This window comes from Panthera leo, chromosome C2, assembly GCF_018350215.1.
Source record: "Panthera leo isolate Ple1 chromosome C2, P.leo_Ple1_pat1.1, whole genome shotgun sequence".
In the NCBI taxonomy this organism is placed as follows: Eukaryota; Metazoa; Chordata; class Mammalia; order Carnivora; family Felidae; genus Panthera; species Panthera leo.
In genome coordinates, this window is record NC_056687.1 from 68,120,404 (window position 1) to 68,135,749 (window position 15,346).

Here is a 15,346-nt window from a genome sequence, read left to right on the forward strand (position 1 = left end):
CTTCAAAGAATCATCTTTCAATCTCCTGCCTGGAGGAGGGAAAGTGGTAGAAGCTTAGGTGCCAGAGTCCTGGAGTTAGCTGGAAAAGGCAACTGCTGAACCCCACTGATAATCATAATCTTTTTTATTCCTCTGGTTGTCCAAACAGACCCTCATCACATACCCACCTCTGTGCCCGGTATCCTCATGTCTAGGGCCTCTCTGGTTCAGTGTCTCAAGGGAACAAAACTTTTTCTTTCTTTCTTTCTTTCTTTTTTTTTTTTTAAAGAGAGAGCATGTGAACAAGGGAGAGGGACAGAGGGAGAGAGAGAGATAGAATCCCAAGCAGGCTTCACATTGTTAGTGTGGAGCCCAAGACCCTGGGCTTGATCCTGAGACACTGGGATCTTGACCTGAGCCAAAATCAAGAGTGAGATGCCCAACTGACTGAGCCACCCTGGTGCCCCACAAGGGTACATACTTATTGCCCTCGGTGGAGACAAAGAAGTGGTGACCTACCTGTAAGACTAGAGAGTAAAGACAAGTTGAAGGCCTAGCTGAAGCTTACATAAAGATTCTCAACCAAACTCGCATTTTTAGGCTCCCACCTGGACCCCACCTTCCCTGATATCAGGTTCCTCCAATTTCTGATTGTTTCTGAAACTGCATGGGTGCTTAGGTTTGACCCACACCCACTCTTCTGGATGACTGCTGTTCCTTTGCTTTCTGTATTCATGTATTATGACTTGGGAGTATAAATACATCCTAGTCTTATTGAAAATAGTGACAGCTTCTGTTTTTTGGCCTCTTTGCTTTTGGAGTGATGTTGAGAGAAGGGGAGAAGAAATGTCTCCATGCCACCATTTAAATCCCCAAGTCTCTGCCTTGGTTTTTACCATAACTGTGATTATGGTTTTGGTTTCCTATATCCTCCAAATTTTCTGCGATGCACATGTATTACTTTAATAACACACACACACACACACACACACACACACATGTTATCTGAAGTCAAGAAAGCCCAAGAAGGCCTAGAGCACCCAACCCTGTATTTCCTTCCCTCTTTTGCTGAGCCAGCTGGACCTAAGAAGTCCCCTTGTCTTTCACACTTCAACTTCTTGACACCATGCAGCCATCCATGTGGCCTCAAGTACCTGCCAGAGAGCACCACAGCCTCCCAGGAGTACATTCTTGGCTTCTTCATCTGTGGACCAGGGCTGGCTATGGAGCAGCCCTCGCCAATCATTCAAGCTAATTTGCATACAGTGTGGGTCCCTTAATGCATTCTGAATGGTCATGCCTCCAGAGCCACAACAGTTTGTATAAAAAGAGAATTCAGTGTGTGTGTGTGTGTGTGGTGCTTTGCCACAGCATCTGCAGCTTTTTGTTCCCACTGATGCCATTCCAGTCAATACAGGGTGACTGTTAGCTGGGTGTTTCTCCATTACCACTTCCTACAGACCTGTCCAGTCCCTCCACTTGGACATATGAGTGGCCCTTGTGAAGAAGGAACTTTGGACCCTTGAACACTCTTGATCTTCACTGCCTGAACCAGGTCCAAGAGAATCAGAGACCCCAAGATCTACCACACCCCACCGGCTCCCACAGGCTCTGGACTCATGATGTTAACAGGAACCCAATAAGAAAATTCCAAAGCAGAAGGACTACTATGTCCCCTGAGCTCTCTCTCTGACTGGGCTCCACCCAGGTCTGAGGACACTGCTACTTCATTTGTCCCAGTAAGCACAAGGGATTCCAAAACCCAGGGCCCAGGAAGGCTCTTTCCCTCCTCCTCACCACTAGGATCACAGGGTTTACAGCCTGGCCTACAAGTAGAACTCCCTGGGGGCCCAAGGAGAACTGACCCAGTCAATTAAGTTGGGAAATTGTTCTCTGAATTTGACATGTCCATCAATTCATCTCTCTCTCCCTCTCTGGCTTGGTGGACTGAGGCTTCAAGGTTTTCCTTAATCCATCATAAACTATACTGGGCTTCTCCCACTTCAGAGGCATATTCATTTCTCAGTCATTTTCAGCTTTATTAAACTAAGCCTTATAAATACCTCATAAAACAGCCCTCATTACTACTCTCCTGCTGGGCTCATGCATTTCCACCCTGGAGTGGTTGCCAAGAAGAGCTGCTAAGGGAATGGGCAGAACAATCTCCTATTGTGTTGCCTTTGGTGTACCTTGTGTTCCTACTTAGGGTTTTGCTTGTCCCTAATTTATTTTCCAAAAAGTATGTACATATACTCACAAGTGGAAAGATCCCCTCTATGAAAGTCAGGCTCTATGTGGGTCATTTTCTCCACCCCGAGAAGACCATCTATTAGTCTAGTGCATTGCTCTGATTGCTCTAACCCACACCAAGAGGAGCTCACACACATATGCACAAAGACAGAATTACATTTGGAGACTGGATATCATCTTTAATAATGCCACAGCCCAACATCCTTTTTGTTACTGTAGCATGTTGTGAGTGTTTGTGTGTGTGTATGTGTGGGTGTGTGTGTGTGTGTGTGTGTGTGTTCCTGAACAGATGAAGGGCCAGCAGAGACTCCCAAGCAGGTCTCAGCCAACATCTCTACTAAGCAGCAGCTAGAAGACAGTCTCCATAGTGGCATGGAGGCTGGACTCCTGCTTCCCTTTCTCTTGGGCCACCTGTTGTGCATTCTGATGGTAAAGCTGAGGCCTGTGCCAGCCCAGATTAAAGGGCTTCTTAGCAAAGTTCAATCTTCAGTCCCCAGCCCTCACTGCCTCTGACCAGAGGGATGTCCCTGGGGAAAGTACAGAGTGCTAGGCAAAGGTGGACAACCTGGGCCAGCCTTGGTCCCCAGGTCACACTGGAGCAGCACCACAGCGGCCCAGCCCTGGGTGGAGAATCCAGAGCTTCTGGGGCCATTTGATTGGTTCCTCTCAGAGATAATCAGGATGTAGCCTACGCCCTTCCTGAGGCCAGCCAGAGAGGGACAGCCTTGGCCTGTGATGGCCACATGAGCGTCATTTCCAACCCAAACTTAAGAGCCTGCTGTTCGGCCATCTCCACTCTCCAGTTCCTCGCACACCCAGTAGGTCCACAGCCCAGACAAGGCAGGGGATATCAGCACGGTAGTGAATTGCAAGGAGGCCATGAGAGACCTGGGTTGTGCTGGAACTGCAGCCACGTGCCAGCCTGAAGCCAGCCCTCTCCCCCATGGTCACCGCCAGCCAGAGCTCTTTGAAGTCGGATGGGACCCCCACAGGCAAGGCAGCAAGTTCTTGGCCTGGTGCAGAAGGAGAAAACCAAACTGGCTCCACCGTCCCATTTCCACCTGCTCTGTGCCTTAAAAAGGCAAGGAGCCCAAGTCCCCAGGACAGTGTTATCAGCTGTTGGGGAAGCACCGTTGTCCAGGTGAGGCCTCAGGCCGGAAGCTGTGTTTGTTCAGCGGGCTGGGATAGTAGGTGGTTGTGTACACATTGGTCTGCTGCAGTGGGTAGAAATTGGCTCTGTCATCAGGGATCAGGTTATTCTTGTTCAGGGTCTGTGGAAGAAGGTAGGAACCAGAAAGAAAGGGGTGAGGGAGGGATGGGGAAAGGCGACAGGCCAGGGCAAGGAGATCAGGGACTAGTCAGTGAAAAAACATTCTGGCTGCTGACGCAGCTCACGATACCCTGTGCCCTCCCGAGTGCCCAGCCCAGTCATGCCCAGCTCAGGGCCAGAACCACTGCCCCCTTTACCCTGCACTCTGCTTCTACAGGTAGGCTCCCACCTTGAACTCCATGGGCGTGTACTTCTCGTTCTTGGGGGTGCCCCCACCCTTGTAGTGCAGGTGGTTGGGGGTGGCAGGATGGACGAGTGTGGATTCCTGGGACTGGCGCTGGCAGTGCTGGCAGGACAGGTACACCGCCAAGGTCAGCAGCCCAGAGCCCAGGAAGCAGGAGACACCTGTGGCTACCAGGTGGATAAGACTGAACCCTGGGAGAGGCAGAGGCAAGTGGTAAGGAAAGGGCCACTGCGAAGAGAAAAGACTCCTGACTGCCTCCCAGCAGGAAACTCTGAGTTCTAAAGAAAGGGCTTTGAGGCCAGAGCCCACGAAAACAGGAAGGCGGGGCAGCCTGCCGCCAGGGGCCTCTCTTACGGGACACCTCTGGTTTAGGTCAGAGGAGGCAACCACAGGGTGTGGAGTTGGGTGACTCTTCTTGAATACAGACTTGGTGACCGTCGGCTAGTTGGGGGGCATGGATGGAACCTCCCAGCCCCCGCCCCCACGCATGGTCTAAAGCAGCCAGGATCTCCACAAGGTTTGTCTCTCTGGAGCAAGAAATTGAGAAACTCCAGATTTCAGGGTAGGGCTGGTCTCCTCCTTGGGGAGGAGAGGGAGAAAGCATCACGAGGTGGGGCAGGTTCCTTTTACCTCCACAGCTGGTGGCCTCCTCCATGCTAGAGGCAGGCAGGATCACTGCAGGAAGACAAACAGAGAGGGTGTTGGGGCAGGGAGGAAAGAAGGGTCCCTCTTGGTCTAGGTATATCTTTAGGAAGACCCATGCGTCAGTGCTGAGCTGTGGGACGGGGCCTGGGGGCCTTCATTCCACCCTGTCCCCACTCTCTCAGAATGGGGGGTCAGCCCATTCTCTAGGTGAGAAGGGGCAAAAGCTCAAAGTGTGTGCCCCTCCCACTCTGGTGTTTCATCCTTCAGAAGGAGAAGGAAGTTGGGGACACAGGATAGGAAGGGTGGGTGTGAAGGTGCTGGCTTGAGGACCTACCAGGAATCTCGCTGTAGGGGCAGGGGCGGCTCTGGCTGCTGTTTCCAGCACAGGTGCTGGGCCCTGGGACCAGCTCCTCACAGTGCCGGCTGCGGCTTTGGACTCCGTCCTCAGTGCATGCACTCCACTCAGACCACGGTGACCAGCCTTCTGTGGGTTGTGGGCTGGGATGAAGTTAACCGCTCTGGGACCCCCTGGTGGGGATCCGAGGGATCCATGGTGCTCCCCAGCCCTGGCAGGATGTTCTCAATACCTGGGCAAGCCTGTGTAGCACACAGCGCCTCCTCTGTGTGCAGACCAAGACAGATGTCCTCGCCCGGGGAGGGCGCGGGGCTGGTGCAGGAACGTGTTCGTTGATAGTGGCCTCCACCACAAGACGCTGAGCATGGGGACCATGAAGTCCAGCAGGACCAACCACCCCGCACTGCAAGTGGACAGGGTGTGTGATGGGGGCTGCAGGTGCAGGCACAGCCCAAGACAGTCTTCTACCTTATGGCACGCTAGGCCACCCTGCCCTGGGCCACCCTGACCCCATCATTTGCACCACCCCCACAGCCCACTGTTAAGGATTGCCCCTATCCCCTCAGGGGTGCGGTGGGGAAATGAGGCTGCAAAGGAGACATCAAAAACCAACTCCACCTCAAATCAATCTCCTTAGCTAGCTAACCTACTAGGGACAAAGAAGAGAGTGACACGGAAGGTGAGAAAAGGCCCTGCTCTGTGGGACAAGCCACTGTATCCAAGTTCAGGGCACAAACTTGCTCTAGGGCCCAGTGGACAGAGCAGCCAAAAACAAAAACAAAACAAAAACAAAAAAAACGAGGAAGACGAGGTCCTCTGGGCATGAGGTGTAGCCTAGGGGGGTCTCCTAGATGGGGATTCCTAAGCGGAAGGTCACCTGGACAAGCCTGGGGGTTGCAGTCCTGGTAATCGGCAGCGTCGCCCACGCATGGCAGGCCTCCGTTGCGGGGCTCCGGGTTCGTGCACGTTCTCTTGCGGACACGGAAGCCCAGCTCGCAGTCCCGGGAGCAGGACGACCACGGGCCCCACGCGGCCCAGCCCCCGCTCACAGAGTGCGGGGAAGTGGCCCCGCTGCGCAGGAGATCCTCCACCAGGGCTGGGTGGGGCACGGGTGGGGAGACTGGCCTCAGCGACAGGACACCCAGCGGCCCCCACTCCCGCCCCACACACAGTCCTTCTGGCTCCTTCCAAACCCCGCTATTCACCGCCCTGAGCTCCACCGGACCCCGGCCTCCCCCAGCCCCGCGCCAGCACTCTGAGCCTGGGAGGGAAGGGGCCGCGCGGCGCTGTACCATCGGTGTCGCAGGCGCCCGAGCCATCCGCGGGGCAGGTTCTGGTCTCCGTCCTCCTCCGGCCAAACTGCAGGCCGTGGGGGTCGGGCAGGGGTGCGCGGCACGTGAAGCGGAAGCGTTGTTCCTGCCGCGCCCCGCCCTGAGTCACGTTCACCGGCAGCCAAGGTGTCCAAGGGGTGTTGCGCCGCACTTCCGGGCAGCCGTCTGGGTTGCACGTCTTGAACTCCTTCGGGATGGGAGCACGCGCTGTCTCGTGACTTACAGCCCCAGGCCGGCCCTGCGCCCCCTCCCGCTCTCCCCTTGGTGCAGGCCCTCCTGCCCGCGCCCCCTCTTCAGGCCCTCACCACGCCGCAGCCTGGGCAGGAGTTGCCGTTCTCACAGGACCGCCGCCGCGATTGCACGCCGCCCCCACAGTTGCTGCTGCACTTGCTCCAGGAACCCCACGACGCCCAGAAGATGGGCACCGGGCAAGGCGTGTTTTCGTTACAGAACCTGAGGGGAAGGGTGTGTGTTGGGGGCGGGGGAGAGCAGGCAGCCCCTTCCCTAACAAGAGGTCACTGGGAGTGCAAGCCGGGAAGGTCAAGAATCCACCGCAACACTCAGAGAATCCAGGCCACTTTCTAGGAGGCCGGGGAGGTCTGGGACCTCAGGGCTAGCTTGTCTGAGGAAACTCTGGCCACACCCTCGCTCACCGCTCCTCCCGGCTCTTGCCCACGCAGATTCGGCCCCCGTGGCGGGGAGCAGGGTTGCTGCAACTTCGCTGGCGGACCTGGAATCCGATCCCACAGGACGTGCTGCACAGGGCCCACGAGGACCACGGCGTCCACGCCCCATTCCTGGTGGGGTCAGAGGGGACAGGGACAGATGACGCTCTGAGTCCTGGCTACCCAGATCTAGTCTGTCTCTGGGTGGGTGGGTTTTATGTTGTTGTCTGGAAGTTGTCAGACAGTGACACAGAAAATATCAGCTCCTAACTGGGCCGTCTCAGGCAGACTTATTTATGTGATCATTTGTTCCTTCATTCCCCAAACATGTGTTGAGAACCTTCTTCCATATATCAGGAGGTGCTCGGGGCTAAGGGCATAGAGATAGGGCATAGGCATGGAGATACTCACACAGCAAAAGGACACATTCTCTAGAGAAGGCCCCAGTTGCCTTTACAATACGCAACATTTGTTTCAGCCTTCTTGGTTGTCCAAGCTTTGCACTCAAACCCATGCTCTCTCCCCTGTTCTACATCAACACGTGCTTTGCTCCAACCTCAGACACTATTCACTGTTGTCTACTTTGATTCCAGTTTTCAAGTTCTGGCTGTACCGCTTACTGGCTGTGTAAGCCTGGAACTGTTACTGAAAATTTCTGTGCCTTGCAATAATACTCTTATCATTAAAGTAAGGATAATGATCGTATTCCTACCCCCATGAGGTTGTTTTGACCGTCAAATCAATAAACATATATAGACTTGAGTTATTTTAAGAGAGTCCAAGGTTGCACCTAGAGTGGCATTTCAGGATTGGCACCCGGTCTGCCTACTTTACTAACATCCCCTGCTGTCCCTTGTGTTTGGAACAACAGCAAGGCTTACTGAGGCTGTCGTCTGTGACTCCTGTGCCTGTACAGCCTTCCTCTTTGTATCAAGAGCCCCCACGAGGCAGAGACTTCTCTCCCAGTAGAGTCGAAACTCCCCCAAGGCTCATGTTTTAGCTACCTTTCCAGTCTCCTGCACAGCTCTGAAGTGGTTTCTGTCTCTTTGTGGGAACACCTGCCTGAAGATGCCCCATTTCCTCTATTCCACCCTCCTCCAGTCCAAGGCAGGCAGCCACCACCCAAGTCCTGTATCCTCATATACCTGGAACAGTTGGCAATGTGGATGGCTGGCCCCAGGCAGTCTCGGCCCCCACAGCGGGGTCGGGGGGAGTCACAGGCTCGGGCCCGACAAAGGCAAGAGCCCGAATTGTCCCCATCTAAGTGCTCACATGGTTGCCATGGTGACCACTGGCCGAAGCCCCCATCCCGAGTCACATTCCGCACCTGCAAATACATAGCAAACAGGTCACACAAGTCAGGGATAGGGAAGGCACCAGGTCCCAGGGGATATGGGGATTCTGATGGACAGTCACAGCCTGAATTAGGGGGAGAGGTCCCAGGTGGGGAGCATGAAAGGGTTCTCACAGGACACGTGGTTATGTTCTGCGTCCAGAGGCTCATGTTGGAGCTGTCCTCAAGCGTGCTGCAACGTTGCTGCTTCCCGTCCCAGCCGCAGTATGGGTCCCGTGCCCCCAGGCATGCCCTGCCAGACAGAGGTCCTGAGACTCAAGCCAGCTGCCTCTCAGTCTCACCTGTATCCCATTAACACACCTAGGTACTCTCCTCTGGGTGCCCTTATCCATCCAGTCGCCCTTCACAGCAATAACTAAGCTCATTGAACACTTACTGCGTGCCGGGAATCCTTTAAAACACTTTACAAGCATGAATTAATTTAATACAGCAACCCAATGAGGAAGGTACTGTTATTATCCCCACGATATATGCAGGAAACCCAAAGAGCTGGACAAGGATTAAAACCCATGCCTTCCAGACCCCACACACTTAACCTCGCCTTCCCCAAGCCTGGGTGCCCCATTCTCTTCATCTAGGTCCACTGGAGAAGATGTGGTAAACAGAAATCCAAAGTAGTGTCTATCAGACACTATAATAGAGTCCTAAAACATTAATGATGGAAAGCATCTTAGAGACGGTCTGGCCCAGTGGTTCTCAACCCTGGCTGCACATTAGAATCACTAATGTGATTCAAAATATTATTGATATTGATAACCCCCCCACCCCCACCCCAACAAAAATCTCTGGGGATAGGGAGGTTTTTAAAAGTTCCCAGGTGATTCTAATGGGAGCCAAGTTGAGAGTTACTGGGATCCACAGTACAACCTTTTTGTTGTACAAAGGAAGAAACAGAGAGAAGGAAGAGGAGTTTCCCCGAGATCACACAAATTGCACATGGCAGAGCTGGGGCTAGAACCTAGACTTTCTGACCACGCTTTTCCCACCACGCTCTTCCTTCCCAGCTGGAGGCTGTGTCTGACTTCACACACTGAGTGCACATAGGCCCATGCCTTAAAACACAGGCACAGGGTCAGGGAACACCTAGGCATAGTTCAAGGTCGCCTGGGGCATCCACATGCTTGTGCTGCTCAGGGGCAGGAACCAGAGTCCAGTGTGTTAGCATCATGAGAATGAGCTCAGGCTGCTGGGAGAGGGGTCACACATCCCAGGTCCCCCTTCCTGGTCCCTCAGGGTTGGCCTATCTGCAATGACCCAGAAAAGGTAATTGATCACACACCAATGAATGCACCAAGTGCCTTTACTTCTCATATTCTAGGCCTCCTCTCTTCCCTTTCTCTTTCAGACTTACTCTTTGTATCCTTTACAGTTTTTTTTTAACAACCACAACAACAACAAATTAAATCTCAGGGTGCCTGGCTGGCTCAGTCAGAAGAGCAACACTTGATCTCAGGGTGATGAGTTTGAGCCCCCGTGTTGGGCGTAGAGATAACTAAAAACAAACAAACAACAAACAAATATGTAAAAATAATCAAATATCTACTAGTAAGCCTTCAAGGAGGTAAAAAAAAGAGTATGGAAAACATTTTAAGGTTATTTATTTATTTTGAGAGAAACAGAGAGAGCACAAGTCGGGGAGGGGCAGAGAGAGAGGCAGACAGAGATCCCAAGCAGGCTCTGTGCTGTCAGCACAGAGCCTGATGCAGGGCTCAACCCACAAAACCGTGAAATCATGACCTGAGCCAAGATCAAGAGTCAGACGCTTAACAGACTGAGCCACCCAGGCACCCCGAGTGTGGAAATTATAGAATCAGGATTTGCTGTTCATTGCTAAGCAAAGAGAGCATCAGACTCTGGCACCTGAAGGAAGTTCCCTACAATACCCAGAGAGCCTACTGCCGACCCCAGGGGATACCCTGGATCCTTTCTGCCTCCTTTCCCCAGCTTCCACCCTTTTTCCTAGGCCTGGCTGCTCCACTGCAGTGGGCCTGCAAGAGTGGGTCTAGAGAGAGCACTGGGACTGGGGGCAGAAATTGGAAGTTAGGAAGCAGAAAAGCTTTCAGGTAAAGGAGGTTCTGGACTGCAAGGAGGGTGGGGGAGTCCACACCATGACGTGACACTACAGAGTGATTTCTGATTGGCCAAAGGGGCCAAGGGTTAAAGGAATACATGAAAGAGTCAAGGGGTTGCTCTTTTTGGTGTTTTCAGGATAGAATCTCTCTTTTCACTTGAAGCTTCAGGGAAAGTCTCCTGTCAGGTGAGTTCTTTATTTTCAGTGGTTCAACAGACCGTGTCAGGTTCCAGGGACAGAAGAGCTTATATGAGAGACCTTACGAAGAAGAAGAGGGTTGGGGCTTCCCCTTGTTGCCAGAGAAGCAACAATGATGCCCCAATGATTCTGGCCCCAATGATGCCAGAAGAAGACAATGATGCCCCTTGCTCAGGCAGCCCCTGGTCTCATGTAAGGGAGGTGATGCCTGGGGCTTCAATGGGCGAGGGCCTTGATGGACCCCAGTAAGCACACTCTGGCCCACCCAGAAATCCAAAACATTCATCTGTTACTCAAGAATCTGTTTCCATTTTATTCACTCAAGAACAATTTGTGTAAATTGTACAATATAAGTGTGTTCATATTTTCATCGGGGATCCAAAGGTCTGATTTGGGGGTGTTTCACCAGCAGAATGAATCAAACTAGACATCATGGGACTAAATGCAGTACATATGCAAAGTAGTCCCAGTAGCATGTGGTTTTGAGATTCTGCTCCTCTGGCTGACATTTGAACCAAATTTGCTGCTAGCAAATTCAACCAATCAGAACTCAATAAAACCCACTCCTGAGGGTATTTCCCTCAGCCCTCAGAAGGCAGTATCAAACTCTAGAAGCAGCTGATGTGGCACTTTGTAAGCTACATAAATTAAATGGAAAAAAAGCCATGACTAGTGATTAATAATAATAATAAATAAGATTCTATTCATCAAAAACAAATGTCTGCCAGTAGAGAATATGGATACAAGCAGAAAATCTGAATCGGTTTATACAAGATAAAAGCAGTAAATACTGGAAGATTGCAATTTGCCTCATGCTACTTCTTTAATCTAGGATCTAACCAGTTCTAGAACAATTGTTTCCAGTTTTGATTGCAAATTAGAATCTCCTGGCGATCTTTTTTAAAAGCTTCAGCAAACAAAATAAAAAACCCACCTATATCTGGGCCTTCTGGATCAGAGGAGGCCCAGGCACTGGAATCTTTTAAACACTCCCCAGGTGATTCTAAAGTATAGCATGGTTGATCATTGCTTTTCTAAGGCTACATTGGTCAGGGTTCTTAAGCTAAGAGATGAAATGTCTTGTCTTTCCAATCCATGACAGAATAAGAAAAGAATAAGGATGGAAGAAAAACACAGATTGGATGCTGGCCCAAACCCCCTAATTCCCACCCCTGCCCCGCTTAGGCTCCTCTCAGCCTGCTCTCAGTTCTCCCAGAGAGGAGACTAGATTCTCCACAGATACGCCTGCCCTGGCCTGCCCCTGCCCCTGCCCCTGCCCCTGCCCCTGCCCCTGGCTCTGGCTGCCTGAGGAAGCTTGCACGACTCCCTTGGAGCCAATGCTTGAGCTCTCTCCTTGTCCACATTTGCTGCTTTGGGCCAAAGACCACTCCAAAGCTTACAGAGCAGGGAATGTTCTTAAGAAAATTAAAGCTCCAAGGAGAGAATTAAAGTGTGTCTGACTGTAAGAATGGGTAGCAATTGAGAGTTCCTTCCATAGAAGCAGCCATTAGACTGATAATATATTACCATGTCTTTTTTACTGCAGTGTCTTAAGCAGCCATTACAAAAGGGAACAGGTTCATTCCATGGGCTGGGAGGCAGGACAGAGATGGATGGTGGAAGTTGAAAGCAGGCGGATTCCAGAACCCTGCAGCAATAGTTTCACAATGGGAGCTGTCCAAGGTGGAGCTTGAGAGCAAGTGGCCATTATTTAAGATGGCAGTGGAGGAAAACCCAGATTTCCTGCCTGGGAGGGAGGTGGGAAGGAGATACTCTGATCCACGTTCCTGAGTGAGCTGGTGTAGGCACCCCCACGCCTCCTCCAGTGCCTCAGGAAGGGCATGCTGGAAGGAGGAAGGGGTGGTTCATGCACAAAGCATCTGCTTTTTAGAGCCAGTCAGCAGCTGATTCCCTCTGCTCCACCTTTTGTGAGCCCTGGTCTCTCTCTGGCCAGGCCAGGATCCTGGTCATGCCCTATGGGGCTGAGATTTGCCTGAGTGAAAGGAGAGGGCTGGAGACAAGCCCCTGGATTCCGGGCACAGGAGGGAGCGTGAAGAGGCCTCTGCGCATCCATCCTCACCCTCCTGCCAGTTCTGTTAGGAACGAGGAAAAAGGCATGAAATGTCTATCCCGGGACACAGTAAACCCGTGTGACAATCTGCCCCACAATAGCACAGATTCTCATATAGTGTGATAGTTGGCTTCCAGACTCTGGAGTGCATGGATTGGTGGCTACACAGCCTCACCCTGGTCATTTTATTAACTTTGGAATAATGAGACCTCACATTTTCAGGTCCACCTCTAGTTTTATGGCAGGATCTCACTGTACACATCAAAGGTTCAGATCCCAAATTCAGGAGTTCAAACAGGGTGAAAGGATCAGATTCCAAACTGACTTCTTTCTCCCTTGCTGTTCCACCTGGCCATGCTCTGCACCCTCCCTGTCCCCTCTCTGCAGCACCATGTGAGTGGTGAAATGTCCCAGCGTCTTCCTTCCTCTGGTTCCACTGCAGACCCCATTACTTGATATCCAGCCTGGAGCCGCACTACCTCATGCTGGCCGACCATCTGACCCTCTACAGTGCTGTACGCCACTGTCTCCTTGATGGCTGTCAAACACCTATTCACACTGCCTGTCACTCCACTTCCCCCACTTCAGTGCCTATAGCCACAGATTGGGATCAAATCCTCCCTTGGCATTCTCAGCTGGCCTCAGTACTATTCCTCACTCCTCTCCTGCACCAACCTCCTGTCTCAGGCCAAATAATCAATCTGCTGATGGATCAGTCATGTGTGGAAGGCTATTTTGTGCCTGGGGCTGGGCACGGTCCCCTGGTGAAGTAGAAAAAGTACTGGGACAGGGGTGCCTGGGTGGCGCAGTCGGTTAAGCGTCCGACTTCAGCCAGGTCACGATCTCGCGGTCCGTGAGTTCGAGCCCCGCGTCAGGCTCTGGGCTGATGGCTCGGAGCCTGGAGCCTGTTTCCGATTCTGTGTCTCCCTCTCTCTCTGCCCCTCCCCCGTTCATGCTCTGTCTCTCTCTGTCCCAAAAATAAAATAAAAAACGTTGAAAAAAAAAATTAAAAAAAAAAAAAAAAGAAAAAGTACTGGGACAGTGAGTTTGCCTTCAAGGATTTACAACCTCTCAAAGAACAAGGCACATGTGAGGGGCACCTGGGTGGCTCAGTCGGTTAAGCGTCCGACCTCGGCTCAGGTCATGATCTCATGGCTCGTGGGGTTCAAGCCCCAAATTGGAATCTGTGCTGACAGCTCAGAGTCTGGAGCCTGTTTCGGATTCTGTGTCTCCCTCTCTCTCTGCCCCTCCCCCAGTAACACTCTGCCTCTCTCTCAAAAATAAATTAAAAAAAAACAACAACAATCATTTAAAGAACAAGGCATATGTGAAAAGTTTAATAACAACACACGAGTTAAAGAAGAATACAAGATATGGGAGAAACACTGCCAGTAGACAGCCTATCATTCATGCCACGCAGTATTACCTGTACTCAATGTCAGAGATGCTGAGACTCCAGAGATCCCAGGAGGCTGCAGGGCCCCTAAATGCATTTGTGGAGATGGGAAAGGAATAAGGACACTAGCTACGACTTGTTGGGCTAGGCACTTCATGGATGTAATTCCCAATCCTTACAACATCTCTGCCAAAACCAACTATCCTTTACTCCATCACGGTTTCCCCATTTTCCCCTGAGAGGAAAGCTCAACAGGTAAAGTAACTTGCTCAAGATGACACAGCCAGTAGATGACGGAGCTGAGGGAGAATCCTAGGTGTGTCCCATTCTGCCACATAAGCCCCGCCTAGTATGCCTCACACGTCCAACACAGGGTGAGGTTCTCTCCCCAGCCAGACATCTACAGCTCTGAGGGAAACGAGAGTGTTCTAGGCCGTGTTCTTGCCTCTCCCCTCTCACACGGACAGCTTTGCAAAGTGCTCTGAGCGTGGGAGGGCTTAGTAAATGTTTGGTGTTTTGCTGACGGAGCCATGTGTTCAGACTGAGGGGAGCCTGAGTGTCTGCGCACTGCCCTCCCTTTCTTCCTCTCTGGCTGCCACACCATGGCCATCCAGTGTCCTCCCCTGCCCTCCAGACCTCTGCCCAGCTCCCAGCACACCCCACAGGGGCTGGAGAACGACTCTTGGCAGCAGGGATACCATTTGTCTCTAAATTCTCAGGACAGATGGGCACAGCCAGGAGGTTTCTGTGTTGCAAAGGCCACAGGAGCCCATGTGGCTGTGGCTATGCCAGCCAAGGCAGCCTTTGATTATCTCAAAAATGAGGGGGCACAGCTCAGGGGAGCTTCACGTGGTAGGCATCTGAGATGCATTTCTATTTGGCTTTGGAATAGGCTTTTTGTTTTCCCCCCTAAATGCCAGTGCCGTTATTGCCAAATTTGTGAATCCACTTGAAGCTTAAGGTCTCAGAAGCAGTTGGGAAGCAAACACAACAAACAACTCCACATGGTTCCTCACCTCCACCCCACCCAAGCCAGTCCTCTCTGCCTCCTCTAAGTCAGGAAGGAAGAAAAGCAAAGACCTGGTGCTGACTCAAAAGTATCATCTCTCATCTCCCCCTCCACATCTAGGTAGTAAGTACTGTGGTTTCAAAGATAAAGACCTTTCTCTGAATTAAAGGGGCTGAGAATAAATCAGCTAAGCTAGAGCTGGCTGGGAGGCCTTAACTTTGGGGTTGACAACAGGGGTAACAGCAGCCACCACCATTTGCTAAGCACACACTTCTCCCCCAGGCAGTGATAAGTGGTTTAGGCAGACTATCTCAATTAACCTTTACAAAATCCCTGCAGATATTTTATGAGAAGGAAACCAAGGTTCAGAGAGGTTAAGTGACTTGTCCAAAGGCAAATAACGAGACTGGGTCAGGATGCCACCCTGGGTGGCTCCAAAGCTCTGCCTCTTAGGCGCCACCTCCGAGGTGCGATTGGCGGGCGTAAGCCTCGGGAGGCCCGGAGCCCG

General features: G+C 51.9%; 1 protein-coding gene across 3 annotated transcripts in view; it reads right to left on the reverse strand.

Annotated features, from left to right (window-relative positions):
• Positions 1 to 1,593: 1,593 nt before the first annotated feature.
• Positions 1,594 to 15,346, reverse strand: part of SEMA5B (semaphorin 5B) — a 119,295-nt gene continuing 105,542 nt past the window's right edge. For all 3 annotated transcript variants that reach the window (XM_042955860.1, XM_042955858.1, XM_042955859.1), the window contains 11 exons: positions 8,208 to 8,325; positions 7,885 to 8,066; positions 6,728 to 6,871; positions 6,380 to 6,527; positions 6,036 to 6,261; positions 5,621 to 5,839; positions 4,976 to 5,146; positions 4,723 to 4,872; positions 4,374 to 4,418; positions 3,729 to 3,934; positions 1,594 to 3,500 (listed from right to left, as the gene is read on the reverse strand). In XM_042955860.1, coding sequence (XP_042811794.1) covers positions 3,342 to 3,500; positions 3,729 to 3,934; positions 4,374 to 4,418; positions 4,723 to 4,872; positions 4,976 to 5,146; positions 5,621 to 5,839; positions 6,036 to 6,261; positions 6,380 to 6,527; positions 6,728 to 6,871; positions 7,885 to 8,066; positions 8,208 to 8,325 — 1,768 coding nt within the window. In that variant the 3' untranslated portion in view covers positions 1,594 to 3,341. The remainder of the gene's footprint in view (positions 3,501 to 3,728; positions 3,935 to 4,373; positions 4,419 to 4,722; positions 4,873 to 4,975; positions 5,147 to 5,620; positions 5,840 to 6,035; positions 6,262 to 6,379; positions 6,528 to 6,727; positions 6,872 to 7,884; positions 8,067 to 8,207; positions 8,326 to 15,346) is intronic.